The sequence below is a fragment of the Pleurodeles waltl genome, chromosome 6 (assembly GCF_031143425.1).
Source record: "Pleurodeles waltl isolate 20211129_DDA chromosome 6, aPleWal1.hap1.20221129, whole genome shotgun sequence".
Classification (NCBI taxonomy): Eukaryota; Metazoa; Chordata; class Amphibia; order Caudata; family Salamandridae; genus Pleurodeles; species Pleurodeles waltl.
This window is the reverse complement of record NC_090445.1, coordinates 1440558775-1440576214: the sequence shown is the minus strand read 5'-3', so window position 1 is coordinate 1440576214 and position 17440 is coordinate 1440558775. Positions and strand designations below refer to the sequence as shown.

Genomic DNA, 17440 nt, shown 5'->3' with positions numbered 1-17440 from the left:
CTGCCAGACTTCTAAGATCAAGCAACGCTCTCTCTGCAGATGATGCTGAATATTGCCCAGTGACAGCTGCTGACCTCCTGATAGAACATGACCTTGTTCCGCTGTTTTTGACAATTTAAGGCATCAATGTTGTGTTGTCTCCCTGAATCATACGCAGGCCCTGTAGGCCCAACCAGACAGCACACAGCTCTAGGGCATTGATATGAAGACTCATCAGTTTCACAAGTTATTATCATTTGATGCTATAGATTTTGGAACAGACGGTCTTTCAAAATATTCAGTGGCATATTCCAACACAACAATGCCTGTTTCAGCCACAGATTTAAAGTTGTTTGGTCCTTCCATGACTCCTTAGCTTGTCGCTTTTGAGAGTGCATTTCCTGCTATATGGGCTGCAACAAGGGATCATAGGACAGCATGAGGACATTAGTTCTAGCAACGATTTGCACTGTGGCTGAAATAGAACAGCTGCTGCTTAGCTATTCATTTAGAGACTGTGCGTCAGTCTGCCCCCCCCCTCCCCCCACGCAAAACAAGTGATGCTAAGGTGAGCTCCTAGGAAGCTTATGGAAATGTTGTGTAATAAATGGGTTTTGTGCACTGGGAATGTGACCCTATGGGTTAAAGAGCTAGAAGGCATTTGTTGAGTCTTCAGTTAAGTAAAAGATCAAAAAATAAACAGATCATTCAAATACAGAAACACGTGCTCATCTGATTCAAACGGGATGTCTCTGAACTGGCAAAGCTTTCTGACTACAGATAATCTCAGCTATTTCCTGTGAGTTTGAAAAAATAGGCAAATGGAAGTCAGTGTCATTAAGGTCAAAGAACATCAGGAATTCTCCTGGAGTAGTCAACACCTCTTGAAATGGGATAATCTGAAGGACTGAGTCTTCAGGAACTTGTTGATAATCTAAAGGTCCAGAAGCGGTTATCAGCCACCTACTCAGTTTAGCCTACTTAACTAATAGAGTAAAAACTCTGGTTCTGTTGATTTTTTTGGTACTCGCTCAGTGCTTTGGAGTAAGAGGTCGATGATGTTTTGTAGCTGGTTTCGATTACGTTCTCTGGCTGGTAGGTGGCAGAATAGTGTTTGTACAACCTCCAGTGCGTGGCTGCAACAGACATTTTGAAGTGCCCATTCTGAGACAAACCTTAAAACTGCTACTCCGATGGAGGTTGGTGGTTACAGTGAAAGAAGCCACGTTCTCTTATTTGTTTCCTAATCTCCGGAGCATAAAGATTGTTGTCACTTCAGCAGAGACTTCTTCTAGGCCCGTCTTTGGTTTCTGCAATATCCTTGGTTGCTCTAGGATTGGCAGTACTGACTGTACGGTCTGTGCTGGGCTCTGTACCAAGAGGTACATCACCTGAAGTTCGGTATTTTTCAAGAACCAATGACCCCTGACAACTTTCAAAACGGTAGCAATGTAAGAGAGAAGGACATATCAGTGTCCATTTTTATGCATTGAAAACACTCCTCCATATACTTGCTGAACAGTTTGGTCGTCAAAATGCATATCAAGGACTTATTTTTGTGGTTGAAGGTAAGGGAGTTGGAACCATCCTGGTTTTCAAAAGACCACTGTACCTGCTATGTGGCAAACGTCCACATTAGACACATCCATAGCCACATTGATGACAACAGAGGATACAGTAACTACAACTCACATGACTCTCTCGCTGCCTGTGTCGTCTGGATCGAGTGCCAGGGATGTGGCAATGTAACTGGACATTTGTCTTTCATAATGGTCTAAAATTCCAGAAAATGTGAGTTTTTAAGAGACATCAATGCCACAGCACCCATTGTTTTTGTCCAGAGGATTAATATGCCTTCCATCTCAAGCAAGTGACGGTCGAGTTATGAGTGACAGGATTGTATGTTCTGCACTGCGAAACCAGTGGTGCCTGAACCCAGACTTGCGTACCTATGAGACAGGGTGACGCAAAGTCCAGAACATGTTTATTTCTAAATATGCTGCATTACAGTCAGTTCTGTGGCAAGTGTGCCCTTTCTGTCAGACGTAATCTAAAATTAGGATGGGCATGATGGAATTTTGGGGTTTCTTTATAAAATCAGAGTAAACACGGTTTGTGTCATTGTCACTGGAAGGCCCTATGTCTTCAAAGCTCCTCTAAGCACAGCAACAAATTGGAAATCTTGTCCAGTGCGTAATCTAATAGACATGGGGATTGTTGATACTATCTGGAACGACTGAAATTTCTTGGTCACTGTGATCCTGAAGGCCGCTGTCGTCATAAGCATGCAGGTGCATGACTCCATCTTCTGGGCCATCATCTGCATTCCGAATTCCATCCTCACTCGTCTGCTTTCGTTGTCCATATCCTCAGGAGTTTGTGGAACAGGCACCAACTGAGGTGGAAGCGGAGGAGAGTGCCTGACCCGCTGAAAAGGCTGCCAATAAAGTGCAAGCAGGGTTGTTAGTTTTATGCATATACTCTCCATCAATTGTTGAAATTGCTTTAAGAATTAGAGGCATCTGTGCCAAACATGGTAAATATGGACCACAGAAACGTCTGATGTAGTAACTTTAACAGTTAAGCTTATCTTTTGCAAAGCCTAGATTTCTCATAGATGTCTTCATAATGACATTGTGGCTCATTCTGATCAACACCCAGGCCATACTGAGCTGTCTACTGTTGGGGCTGCCCGCCATCTGAAATTGCTCCTCATCCAAAACAATCTCATGAATATCATCTTTGTCATCCTTTTCCAAAATGTGTGTTTTATGGGAAGTGTGCTAAACATTCTGATACATACAGAATGCAGGGTTGTTGCACGAATATCAATGGTACTTACAGCGATGGCAGAATAGAAATATCCCCCATAAAAAAACCTCCCACCCATGAACGGCAAGAAGACAGTTAATATGATAGGGATCAATGCCGTAAAGGTGACCTTCGACAATGAAGTGGTGATCGCCAATGTCGAGATAATCATTGAACATGAAAAGGGGGTTGAAGATGAGGGCTGAGGTACAGATTAATTGGCCATCACTGCCAAAGTTGCTGATGGCTCTAGTTTAGGCAGGAAAGGACTCAAAACATCCGTCATGGCTTTTTTTCACAGCATCTTTTCTGGTGCAGGAATGCCCAGAAACTGCATCAAGAGAGGTAAGCTGTAATTTGAAGCAGAAATAGATTTGAGAGGATCCCCTTTAGTGAGAATTTCAGACACCTTTAGGAGTTTTCTTTTCTGTTCCCTTTTTGTCAAAGATCAGAGGGACACCTTTCTCATCAAAACATTCCCTGAGAAGAGGGTATCTATTGCATTCTACAAGATATAAAGTCAGGCGTCAGGCTCTAAGAGTTTTAGGCATTTAACATTTGCAGATTCTGAGTTTAAAGTTTGTTTTTAAAGGCAGTAAATGCTTTTGAAGTCCAGGCCTTCAGCTGAAATGTACTCTGGTCCAATAGAAAAACACCCTGAAATTGCTCACTAGTTATCCGAGTTTGAAGATGGGCTTTGGCGGTCATCCAGGGTAGGTTAATAGGTGAACTGTTGAATTTTCTGTGGTAAATGTAGCAGAGCGGAGCTCTGTCCAGGGACTCCCTTGCCCTAAACATGCAGTAGAATATCTGAGCTATGGTGGCCTCTAGGGAGAAGTAAGCATGCTTGCACATTCACCGATTGGATTGAGTTTGGGTGCTTCTCAACTAGGTGAATGTGCTACTAAACAAACACGGTTCTTGTTATGATCATTTTAGCAATTTTTCTGGCATTTCAAACTGAGGATTTGCAGCCTGGAAACCGGAATTAATCCCAGCATCTGAATTTATTAAAGCTCCAATGCGAGAGAAGATGGAACCCGAAATGCTCTTGTGTGCTCAAGCCTAAATTAAACAATTAGGTGTCATTCTAACGCTGTTTTCCTCTCAAATTTACTCATACAGACATAAGACACTCACTGCAGCCAACCAATGACCCACCCCTCCACCCACTGCTATCACTATTCTTTTGGCTAACCATAGATCATTATGAAGAACAGGCCGTTATAAAGAGCAGGCCATTATAAAGAACAGGTCTCTCAGTTAATAGACAGGGTCCTTAGTATGTCTGCTGTACTTTTTAAGCCACAGATGGCAACTGAGGCAAACTTATGTAATGATACAACTGGCTTATGCAAATAATCCAACAGAAGATGGACACCTGTCTGAAGGAGTCCTCGGATTCTTAACGGTATCTATCCTCATAAGCTCCATCATTACTCTAAAAAAGCTAGGCACCCATCGGCCTGGGAATTAAAAAGCAACAACCCACAGACTGGAACTTCCCTTATTTCATAGTGCCTCAGGCCAATTCAGCAAAGCTTTCTACAAAAACTGGATCCTCAGACTTAAAGAGCCAGAACAATAGCAGGGCATTCCCACTTCTGGGCACGGTAAGCACAACAGTTCATGCTCGTTTTTATTTCATGAGGCTCATGTGAAAATAGGGCAAGAAAACGCACTCTTCATGTGCTTCAAGCCGGACCACAGCCTTTCAGATGAATTAGAGAACATGATTGGTCGAGCAGAGCCTCTCAGGCTGGACGAATCAGTTTTAGTTGAGCCAAGACATGGCCGGTCCGTGTCTAATAGCACAGTGAGCATTCAACGATGGAATTCCGTGCCAACAAAAGAAATGATTGTATTTATGAAAATTTTAACATTAAATCAATCATATTTCTGTTGGTTTTGCTGAGTGACTAAATCACAAGGATGTTGCTTAGAACTTCGCCAACGAGTATTAACAGTATTTGAATTCAGACCATTAAATTTTATTTACACCTTGAGAGGATTGGCATTGCTTCTATCTCTTTCAAGTATAAAATATTCGCATTTCTACAGAGTATCTCATGATGGGCGATTAGCTTAGTTTACAAGAGAAAGGAAATAAGACCTAGCTAGGACCCTTAATCTGACTGAACAGGAACTATCTCATTTACCACCTGTTATTAGACACTAGACAACAACAACCAGTCTCTGGGTGACAACAGAAGAGCCGTGTAGTGTCAATCACGGACAAACACTGGTTTTATGGTGTGTCTCTAACAGCGTAGGCACAAAAACATAACGAAATGGATGCTTGTTAAATTACGTGGTTGCAGTAGGAAGTAAAAATGGCAGCTCGAGTAAGCCCTGTGGCCTTTATCTGTGACTTATTTGTATACTGCCATAAACATTTTACTTTTATGTGCGGGGCTTCGGTTATATCATGGAACTAGGATATGCTGTTTTTATCAGCAGTGTTGCGGTCGCGGTCTGTGGAAGAGTGGTGCTTCTTTGATTCTGGCCTGCAGGAATAGGACTTAAAAGGGGGTGTGGGGGAAAGGAAGAAGCGGGACTTGGTGGCCCCGAATAAAAAATAAATAAATATATATATATATATATATATATATATATATATATATATATATATATATATATATACTGTCTATTCCTAGCAGATTACCAAATGAAACTGCAGCTTTATACAATGCATTTTTAAATAACAAAACGAAGCATGTCTTTCCCCAGGGAGGAAGTTCAGTGCGGTCATTCATTTTCCTTGAGCTTGGTTGCAATCTACAATGCGGGCACTAGAGGGAAGCATGACAAAGTGACAAATGAGATACTGGGGAACGAACGGGTGCCTGTGCATGCACGCGCATGTCTGAAGACAGGAGTGGTGGAGTGCGTCTCCTAAACAACAGGAACCAAAGAAGATCAAAGAAATAAAAACCAGGTATCAGAAATGCGTGTGTACATAGTAGGCGAAAGGGCCGGGGATAGAGGGACGGGCAGAGGCTAGTGAGACCGCAGTCCTGCATACAACATACTGTACCTTTCGCTTCACAGCTAGGGACTGCGGTTTAGTCAGTCGGGAGGCGTTGCTCTGAAGACTGTCTGCAGTGGCAGCAGCCGCCTCGTCATCGTCTTCTTCGCCGCCCTCGTCCTCTGCCGCGGCCTCCTCCCCTTCCTCCTCGTCGTCCTCTTCCTCCTCTTCGCTGCTCTCCTTTGACTGCTCTGCGGGTTGCTCCCGCTCCCCTCCCGCGCCACCGGTCTCTGGAGGAGGCAGACATTTGTGCACAGAGATCACTTTGGCGGGTGACTGGCGGGTTTTCGTCTGGGAGGGCAGCTGTTTTTCCTGCTCCTCTTCCTTTTCCGAGCAGCTCGTGTGTTCAGTAAGCTGATCGGCCTGGAGGAGAAAGAAGCCGGTGAGCGGGAGTGTGCGAGGGAGGACAAGCCGTTTCCCGCCAGTACACTAATTAACAAGCAGTTTAAACGGGGACAAAGACAATCAAACTCCTGCTCATCCTATACGATAATCAGCCGAAGCAGACTGCATTTCATGGGATATTTAGTCCCATTAATGATGCAACAAGTTGATTTCAAATCCTTTATAACAATATGACAGTCAACAACCCCACACAGATGAAATACGTTCATTAACACCAATAATGGTTGAACACTGCAATTCAGGAGCCATCCCATCACACAAGATTCCTCCAGGAGAGCAACACAATACTCATCCACGTAAACAAGGGCTACTTCTGAAAACGGCACTGGCAGCTTTGCAAATGTCACTGGATACAGCATTGGGCGCAAGCATGGCATCTAGACATACAATTATTGCTGATCAACAACCAGGGATAGGTTTTCCTTTTACTTAAGATGTCCATCTCCACATTTTACCCATGACAACTAACAACTAGCATTTGTAATGCAATGGGCTTTACGTTTGCTCGAGTTAGAGCTATTAGCGTGGTAAATTCCGAACTGGACTTTTCTTGCCACAAATTAAAAATAAAAAGTAAAAAACAGTTGCCATAAGCAAACCTATTCAAAGCACCAAGCCGCCATGATCACGAAGGAGTGACTGAAAACGAAAACAAGCATTTGCAATGCAATAGGTCTTGCATTTGCTCGAGTTAGACCTATTGGCATTGCAAATTCATAACTGGACTTTTCTTGTCACATAAATTGGTCAACCCTGCCTCATAATTCCAGTGGCCCAGGATGTAACTGAAGCACTTCCATTTACCTTCTTCCTCTGTCTTAAAACATATACAGTTATCATAAAAAATCTTTACCAGAAACATATTCTTGGTATTAGAGTGTAATGCTTAAAACACCATAACAAAAATATCATTTGGGACGGATTGGAGGGTGAAAAGGAAGCCAGGAATAAAGATGGAGAGGATAAGTGACGTACTAACAGTGTCATGCGCCCTGGAGTAAGAAAGGAAAATGGTTAACTGGAATTTTGGTAGGAAAGCACAGCAGTAATAAGTTGAACGAGGTCTGTAGGTCTCTGGGCCCCAGGTGCCAGTGCATCTGTTGCTCCATTGATAACTAGGCCTCAGGAGAGAAAGCAGATGGGGCATAAAAAGAAGCTAAAGGAATACAACAGACAAAAGGAAGAAAGAGAAGGGGGGGGGTCACAAAAAAAAATAAAGGGAAAGAAAAAACGAGAAAATGAAAGCACAAGAAGAAATAGAGCAAACATGTGAGACAAGAAAAACTAGAAGGGAAGCTGGCGACAAATAATAGAGGAAAAAATACCAAACGTGTGAAAAGAAAGAGAAACATGAACATTAGAGAAAAAAGAAAGATAGCGAGAGAAACAAGCAGTGAAAGAACCAGGGCATGTATGTACTGACATTTCCCATAAACACAGAATGGGAAAACAACTGACACTTGGGTTCCCGACAAGTAACTTGTGGTTTCCACATACAACCAGGAAAAAGAGGGATTTATAGTAAACATGAATTGGCAGACAAAGATAAGGAAAACACCAGAGAAAAGAAGAAAGATCTTTAAAAAATAATAATAATATGAAAGGACACATACCAAGTCAAAGGAAAGAGCAAATAAAAAAATGAAGGGGTGAAAAAACAGTGAAAGAATGAATGCATGATGAAGAAAAGAGGAACAAAACAAGTAAAGAAATAACCAAGTTTTTGCGAATTTGACAGAGGATGTAGCAAGAGGGAAATAAAAGGGGACAGGAGTAGAAATGACCAGTTGAAAAAGCAAAACTGTTAACGTGGATTTTAAGAGCTGGAAAGAGAGGTGGGGAGAAAGAAAACATTGAGAGGAAAACAGAGTAAAGGAAAGTATGGAGTGAGATAGGTGAAACTGACCCTCCAAAATAAAGATGGCAGCTAAAAATAGATCTAATTGGCTCCCCTATGTTCTCGAACAGAAGTCAAAGTGTGGAACAGCAAGGGGGCAAAGTAGAATAGCAGGAGGTGCAACAGCAGAGTTTGTGAACCCCAATTCAGCAATATTGGAGTGCTTCAGATCAGGATTGGGGGTATAGACAGTGTTGTGTCCCGGCCCAGTGATGGAATAACAGAAAGGCAGCAGGAGCATCTTGTAATTTCTGGTACTAGAATAATGGGACGCTGCAGGTTAGGGTTGAGGTGCACTGACAGTTGTATGTAGGCTGCACTACTGGAATAGTATGAGACACAAAAGGTCAGAAGCAAGGTATGTTAATGGAGCTATGTGTGGAACCTAGTACTGGCATGCCCATGTTAAAGTGTGTTGGACTGGAGGTGCCCTGGTGAAGCAGCAGTTGGGGCTCAGAATGGGAGTGGCAGTGCCTCTGAACAAGCAAGAAGTCCTGAAGGGTGTGTGTGAGCCTTAGTACTGAGAAGAAACGTGTAGTGAATGTTAAAATTGATTCTGGCAGAGCTGTGGTTGTTCCCATCAACAGTGGCATTGAATGTTAGACATGAGATGCACTGGCTGAGAAGTGTTTTGCTCTTTTGGGTCCAGTATTGGCTGGCAGTGGGAAAAAATATTAGAATTGAGCTGCTGTAATGGAACTGTATCCGAGTGGGGTCCCAGTATAGGAAAGGAAGTGACGTCGCTTGGTTAGAACTGAGGTGCACTCATGGAGCTGCGTCCGAGGTCCCAGTGTGTACTAAGAACTGAGGTGCTCTGGCAGACAGCGTGTGTGGGGTTCTGGCACAGACAGCTGAGGGGCTTGGGGTGTGTGAACTAAGGTGCACTGATGGAGCTGCACCAGAGGTGCCAATACTAGAAAATCAGTGTGTACTAAGAAATGAGGTGCTCTGGCAGGCTGTGTGTGGGGTTCTTGCACAGCCGAGAAGCTTGGTGTGTGTGTGTGTGAACTGAGGTGCACTGATGGAGCTGTGCCTGAGGTCCCAGTACTGGAGCAGCAGAGTGTACTGGCTGGAAGAACTGAGGAGCTCTGGCAGAGAGCGTGTGTGGGGTTCCTGGCATTGGCACTGCTGAGGATTTAGTGTGTGAACTGAGGCGCATTGATGGAGCTGCAAGTGGGATCCCACTATGGAGGACAAGTGGGCACTGTCTCTAAAGATTGCGGAGCTCTGGTAGAGTTGGTAAAGAAAACCCAAGCCAAGGAAAGGCGGGAGCCAGGCAGCTGAGAGAGGATGCAGAGAGCCCACAAAGACCACATTTGACCAAGAGAACAGCCGGATTTACTGTCTTGTTTACAGCTAAGCTCAGCACAAGAATGCTCTGCAAATGAAAAGGGAAGCTTCTTTGGAGAGGAGCAGGAAACAAAGTTTTTAAAAAAAAGCCCCCTACAGACTCCCCTACAGACTAGATAAAACAGGACAAAGTGTAATAATACAGCAGCTGGTCCCTGCTTTCACACAGGAGGGACAAAGAGGCATGACTGACCACTACCAAGCAATAATTTTTAAATGGCACTGAAACTAACAAAAGAAATAGCTGGAAGCCCACAGAAGAAGTATACTTAAAATTATCCAAGAGGTCGTAGGTTTATGCTGGACCTAAAGAAGTTCGCTCGCAATCAAACAATTGGCAAACGTGCTAGGCGGTAACAAAATCGCCCTAAGGAGGGACAAACGTAAAGCATTTACCAATGATAAAGGATTTTTCAAAAAGGCAAGCCCATGAACGAGTGAAAGTGATGAGCGTGCAGTTGGCGTGGTTACAAGCCCACAGATTATAACAGGCCAGAGCGCTTGCACACTCAACCTAAAAAGATGTCAAGACAATAAAAATATAAAGCAGATGGTGTTACGGCAATTATTAGTCACAACTGATCTGGTTACGCACTTGCTTGTGACATCTATGCAGGCCTGCTGCTGAGTAAAACCAGGGGCCTACTGAAAAACCATGAGGCCCCACTACAGATTGTGTAGCGGAGGCCATGACTCTTCCGGACACTGCCAACACAGCCCTATATTATTTCCAAGGCACAGTACAATAAGACAGGGAAATAGTAACAGTTCTAGATGACAATGCTTAAAAGACAAAAATATATTAAGTGGTACATAAAAGATGTAATTTCTAACTGCAATAGTCTCGAATACTGGACAAACTGTATTCAAGACCAGAGGTTGACCTCACAGCTCGATAACCTCTCTTCGAATCGTTACATGGAATTAGAGATGTACAATCCTACACTTTAATGGCTGCACAAAGGAATGATGGTAAATTGACACTACGACTAAGGACTTAAGATTACAATGGCAACTTAACCTGAATACTACCTTCTTTTACAATGTGCAGTATGCTTCGCAAGTGGCTCACTGAGCTACAAAGAATATGTAAGCAGGCGTTCAGTGCAGTATTCCGTCAGGTAAATGGATGCTGAGCTCCAAAGGTATTTTCTTCCCCCTCTTTACCTCTTTCTCAGCTTCTCTGTCCTCCTCATCCTCGTCCTCCTCCCCATCGTCATCGTCATCATCATCTTCCTCTTCTGAGACCGCACCATTGGAGACTATGATGGGGGTCCACCTCAAGCACTCTGGGTCTACCTCATTCCTTCGAGGCCTGGCCTTGAGCTTCTCTATGTGGCTATTTATCAATTTCTCCCGTCTGATGATTACAAACCTGTAAGCAAGGAATAAAACATCATAGTGGACTAAACAAGAAAGCACTCTCTAGTGGGCCAAACAGACAATGAAGACTCAAGGTGTATTTTATTTTAATGTTAGTGTTATATTATGCCTTGAATCCAGGGGCATTTTGAGAGGTTTTATGGGGATGTTTTATGTCAATGAATTTATTAATGTACGTTGTTGGAAGGCATTCTACGTTTGTTTTAACATGTTCAATGCAAATCCAAGCCAAGGTGAATGACGACAGCCCTTAAAGAGATTAGTTCAAAACTCTGCAGGCACTTAAGACACCTAGGACCGTTTTCACACCAATATAAAAGCACAAAAAGTAAACAAACAGGGTATTGAGACAAGCAAAGAAAATAGATAAAAAGGAACGTTAAAACCATTTATTCAACCTGTATTCATACATTCTCATTTTCCAGCACAGTTCTGTTAATGCTGCAGTTACTACCCGATGTCAGTCACTGGTCTTACGTGGTTCTGCAATAGATTCACTATCACTTCCCCAAATGAAAAGCAGAGAGCCCCAAGTGCTTGCCAACCTTTCTACAAACAACCTGTTATTTTAACTTGCCGCTTGCTATAGGACTGTTACCATTTAATATCCCTGTAAATAATATTGAGTGAAAGCCTACTTGACGATAATCATTGTCTCAAATCCAAAAAGATGACGGGTAGACATGCACAGCCACTAGCCAAACATGGGACCTTCAGGTCACGTTTCTCATAAATGAGAGCTCACTTTCTACAATATTTAGCCCCGATTTCTGTATTAAGCTTCAAACCAGCAGTTTAGCCTGCTTCAAAGCACTTTAGGTTTCACAGTTAAGATTCGTGGGGCATAGACTATTGGCATCCCTGGTATTTCCCATACTTTTACAGATGCAACTCCACGTCTCAGAAAGCTTTTTTGAAACTGGCATTGCACCACTGTGGCAAGTTCACTTTTGCACTTCTCAATCGTTGAGGCAAGGATTCCAAAACTGGACAACACTAAGGTTTCCACAACTATTCATACAGTAGTAAAAATAAAATGTTGCTCCAGGTTAAATTTAACTCGATACACTCACAAATTCTCAGGCTCCGAGGCACTTGATGTGATACCTCCTGGGAACCAGACAAAAGTCAACGAAAAGAGCGGATTAAAAAATTAACTAAAAAAAAAAAAAAAAAAAAAAGATAAACTGCTGTGGTGTCATGCTAATGAGAGTAATGAGCTATAAAATCACTAACTTTGCTACAACACACATTCCAACAAACAGCCGCTATAAGGCAATAGACAAATCTATAAAACATGTATACAATATCTGTCGACCGAGGTGCACCAACAATTAGTGCAAAATACACAAATGGAAAATGTCACTTACCCAGTGTACATGTGTTTGTGGCATTAGTCGCTGCAGATTCACATGCTGTGCACAGTCCGCCATCTGGTGTTGGGCTCGGAGTGTTACAAGTTGTTTTTCTTCGAAGAAGTCTTTTCGAGTCACGAGACCGAGGGACTCCTCCCATTTCGACTCCATTGCGCATGGGCGTCGACTCCATCTTAGATTGTTTTGCCCGCAGAGGGTGAGGTAGGAGTTGTGTATGTTAGTGATAGTGCCCATGCAATGGAGTGAATGCGTATGTACATAATAAAGTTTTAAGTAATATATTTACAAATGTACAAATGTTTAAGATCTACTTCTAAACGGCTACACGCTCCCGGGGAGGCGGGTGGGCGCATGTGAATCTGCAGTGACTAATGCCACGAACAGATGTACACTGGGTAAGTGACATTTTCCTTTCGATGGCATGTGTAGCTGCAGATACACATGCTGTGCATAGACTAGTAAGCAGTTATCTCCCCAAAAGCGGTGGTTCAGCCTGTAGGAGTTGAAGTAGTTTGAAATAATGTTCTTAATACAGCTTGACCTACTGTTGCTTGTTGTGCAGTTAGCACATCTACACAGTAGTGCTTGGTAAATGTATGAGGCGTAGACCATGTTGCTGCCTTACATATTTCGTTCATTGGAATATTTCCTAGAAAGGCCATGGTAGCACCTTTCTTTCTGGTTGAGTGTGCCTTTGGTGTAATAGGCAGTTCTCTTTTAGCTTTAAGATAGCATGTTTGAATGTACTTAACTATCCATCTAGCAATGCCTTGTTTTGAGATTGGATTTCCTGTATGAGGTTTTTGAAAGGCGATAAATAGTTGTTTTGTCTTTCGAATTAGTTTTGTTCTGTCAATGTAGTACATTAGTGCTCTTTTGATGTCTAATGTATGTAGTGCTCTTTCGGCTACAGAATCTGGCTGTGGGAAGAACACTGGTAATTCTACCGTTTGATGTAAGTGGAACGGTGAGAACTTTTTGTAAAAATTTAGGATTGGTCCGTAGAACAACTTTATTTTTGTGTATTTGAATAAATGGTTCTTGAATTTCACTCACTCTTCTTAGAGATGTGATGGCAATTAAAAATGCAACTTTCCACGTTAAGTATTGCATTTCACAAGAGTGCATGGGCTCAAAAGGTGGACCCATGAGTCATGTTAGGACAATGTTGAGGTTCCATGAAGGAACTGGTGGTGTTCTTGGTGGTATAATTCTCTTTAGGCCTTCCATAAACGCCTTTATGACTGGTATCTTAAACAATGAAATTGAGTGCGTAATTTGTAGGTAAGCAGAAATTGCCGTAAGATGTATTTTAATGGAAGAGAAAGCTAGGTTAGATTTTTGCAAATGTAGTAAGTATCCTACTATTTCTTTTGCAGATGCGTGTAAAGGTTGAATTTGATTATTATGGCAGTAATAAACAAATCTTTCCCACTTATTTGCATAGCAGTGTCTAGTGGTAGGTTTTCTAGCTTGTTTTATGACCTCCATACATTCCTGTGTGAGGTCGAAGTACCCGAAATCTAGGATTTCAGGAGCCAAATTGCTAGATTCAACGATGCTGGATTTGGATGTCTGATCTGTTGTTTGTGTTGTGTTAACAGATCTGGTCTGTTGGGTAGTTTGACATGAGGTACTACTGACAGGTCTAGTAGTGTTGTGTACCAAGGTTGCCTTGCCCATGTTGGTGCTATTAGTATGAGTTTGAGTTTGTTTTGACTCAACCTGTTTACTAGATATGGAAGGAGAGGGAGAGGGGGAAAAGCGTACGCAAATATCCCTGACCAGTTCATCCATAGAGCATTGCCTTGGGATTGATCTTGTGGGTACCTGGATGCGAAGTTTTGGCATTTTGAGTTTTCCTTTGTTGCAAATAGATCTATTTGAGGTGTTCCCCAAATTTGAAAGTAATTGTTTAGTATTTGGGGGTGAATTTCCCATTCGTGGGTTTGTTGGTGATCTCGAGAGAGATTGTCTGCCAACTGGTTCTGAATCCCTGGAATAAATTGTGCTATTAGGCGAATGTGGTTGTGAATCGCCCAATGCCATATTTTTTGTGTTAGGAGGCACAACTGTGTCGAGTGTGTCCCTCCTTGTTTGTTTAGATAATACATTGTTGTCATGTTGTCTGTTTTGACAAGAATGTATTTTTGGGTTATTATGGGTTGAAATGCTTTCAGCGCCAGAAATACTGCTAACAGTTCTAAGTGATTTATGTGAAACTGCCTCTGATGTACGTCCCACTGTCCTTGGATGCTGTGTTGATTGAGGTGTGCTCCCCACCCTGTCATGGAAGCATCCGTCGTTATGACGTATTGTGGCACTGGGTCTTGGAAAGGCCGCCCTCGGTTTAAATTTGTACTGTTCCACCATAGAAGCGAGATGTATGTTTGGCGGTCTATCAACACCAGATCTAGAAGTTGACCCTGTGCTTGTGACCATTGTGATGCTAGGCACTGTTGTAAGGGCCGCATGTGCAATCTTGCGTTTGGGACAATGGCTATGCATGAAGACATCATGCCTAGGAGTTTCATTACCATTTTGACTTGTATCTTTTGTGTTGGATACATGGCCTGTATTACCTTGTGAAATGTTTGAACCCTTTGTGGACTTGGAGTGGCAATCCCTTTTGCTGTGTTGATTGTCGCTCCTAAGTATTGCTGTGTTTGACACGGCAAAAGGTGTGACTTTGCGTAGTTGATGGAGAAACCTAGCCTGTGAAGGGTCTGTATGACATATTTTGTGTGCTGTGAACACTGTCTTAGCGTGTTGGTTTTGATTAACCAGTCGTCTAAGTACGGGAACACATGTATTTGCTGCCTTCTGATATGTGCAGCTACTACTGCCAGGCATTTTGTAAAAACTCTTGGCGCAGTTGTTATTCCGAATGGCAACACTTTGAATTGGTAATGTATTCCTTGGAATACGAACCTTAGGTATTTCCTGTGTGAAGGATGTATTGGTATATGGAAATACGCATCTTTTAGGTCTAATGTTGTCATGTAATCCTGCTGTTTGAGCAGTGGGATTACGTCTTGTAACGTGACCATGTGAAAGTGGTCTGATTTGATGTAGGTATTTAGTGTTCTGAGATCTAGTATTGGTCTCAGAGTTTTGTCCTTTTTGGGTATTAGAAAGTACAGTGAGTAAACTCCTGTGTTTTTTTGTAGATTTGGTACTAATTCTATTGCGTCCTTTTGTAGCAATGCTTGAACTTCTAGTCCTAGAAGATCTATATGTTGTTTTGACATATTGTGTGTTTTCGGTGGGACGTTTGGAGGGAATTGGAGAAATTCTATGCAATAACCATGCTGGATAATTGCTAAGACCCAAGTGTCTGTTGTTATTTCCTCCCAAAGTTTGTAAAATTGGCTTAGTCTTCCCCCTACAGGTGTTATGTGATGGGGTTGTGTGACTTGTGAGTCACTGTTTATTTTGAGGAGTTTTGGGGCCTTGGAATTTTCCTCGATTTCTTGGGAATTGGCCCCCTCTATATTGCCCCCGAAAACCTCCCCTTTGATATTGACCCTGGTAAGTAGGTCTTGTTTGTGAGGTTGTGGTTTCTGTGGGTTGACCTCGAAACCCTCCCCTAAAAGGTGTTTTCCGAAATGTGCCTCTGCTCTGCGGGGAGTAGAGTGCGCCCATGGCTTTGGCTGTATCGGTGTCTTTTTTGAGTTTTTCAATGGCAGTGTCCACCTCCGGCCCAAACAATTGCTGTTCATTAAATGGCATATTGAGCAGCTTGTTGGATTTCCGGCTTGAACCCTGAAGTGCGCAGCCATGCGTGCCTTCGTATCGTGATTGCAGTGTTTATTGTCCTTGCAGCTGTACCTGCTGCATCCATGGAAGAACGTATCTGATTATTTGAGATACTTTGTCCCTCTTCTACCACCTGTTGCGCTCTTTTTTTGGAACTCCTTGGGTAAGTGTTCAATGAAATGTTGCATTTCATCCCAATGAGCTCTGTCGTATCTTGCCAAAAGTGCTTGTGAATTGGCAATACGCCATTGATTTGCTGCTTGTGCTGCAACCCTTTTTCCCGCAGCATCAAATTTGCGGCTCTCTTTGTCTGGAGGTGGTGCGTCTCCTGAGGTATGAGAGTTGGCTCTCTTACGAGCTGCCCCGACAACTACTGAGTCTGGTGTTAGTTGTGTTGTAATATAGATTGGATCTGTTGGCTGTGGCTTGTACTTTTTCTCCACCCTTGGAGTTATGGCTCTGCCTTTAACTGGATCCTGAAATATTTGTTTTGAATGTCTTAGCATTCCTGGGAGCATGGGAAGGCTTTGGTACTGGCTATGGGTGGAGGATAGGGTGTTAAACAGAAAGTCATCCTCAATTGGTTCAGAATGTAAGGTGATGTGAAATTCGGCTGCCCTTGCGACCACCTGTGTGTAGGATGTACTGTCCTCAGGTGGTGACGGTTTTGTGGGATAGGAGTCTGGGCTGTTGTCAGACACTGGAGCATCGTAAAGGTCCCATGCATCGGGATCATCCGGACTCATTGTAGTATGAGCTGGTGAGTGCATCAGTGGTGGAGTTGTTGCTGGTGATGCATGTATTGATGGTGGTGGAGACGGTGGTGGGGTTGTTTTCTTTGCCACTTTTGCCTGTGGTTGCTTGTCCTTTTGTTGAAAGGCAAGTTTCCTTTTTATTTTGATTGGGGGAAGAGTAGTTATCTTCCCTGTGTCCTCATGAATATGAAGCCTTCTTTGCGTGTAGTCAGGCTCCACAGCTTGAAGCTCCTCTCCAAATCTATGTAATTGGGAGGTTAATCCTTGTTCCTCTGTATAGGAACTAGTTTTCGGCTCCGAGGCTGGATGTTTCGGAACCGAAACCTTTTCTGAAGTCTTTTTAGGCTCCGAAGAAACCTTCTTTGTTTTCGGCGTGGTGTCTCGGTGACGAAATTCTTCGGTGCCGCTGTCTCTGTGCCGAAGTTTCTCGGAGCCGCTGTCTCGGCTCCGAGGTTGCTGTGTGGCGGTATCTCAACTGGAGTCTGATGACTTCGACACCAGCATGCCCTTTTTCGGTGCCTTGGATCGGTCACCTAGTTTTCGGGTTAAGCCATGGCCTGTTGGCGGTGGCGTCCCCTGGGCTTTTGAGGACTTCTCGTGAGTCTTGATTTTCGACGTCTTACTCACGGTTTGGTGTGTTTCTTCGGCGTAGAGTTCTTCAGAATCCGACTCGTGGATGGAGAAAGCTTCTTCTTCC

At 43.1% G+C, this 17440-nt stretch overlaps 1 protein-coding gene across 5 annotated transcripts in view; it reads right to left on the bottom strand.

The window, feature by feature from the left end:
* KAT6B (lysine acetyltransferase 6B) overlaps window positions 1-17440 on the bottom strand; it is a 346743-nt gene that overhangs the window by 17993 nt on the left and 311310 nt on the right. For all 5 annotated transcript variants that reach the window (XM_069240850.1, XM_069240852.1, XM_069240854.1 and 2 more), the window contains exons 14-15: window positions 10638-10845; window positions 5828-6181 (exon numbers count right to left, since the gene is read on the bottom strand). In XM_069240850.1, the coding sequence (XP_069096951.1) occupies window positions 5828-6181; window positions 10638-10845 (562 nt within the window). The remainder of the gene's footprint in view (window positions 1-5827; window positions 6182-10637; window positions 10846-17440) is intronic.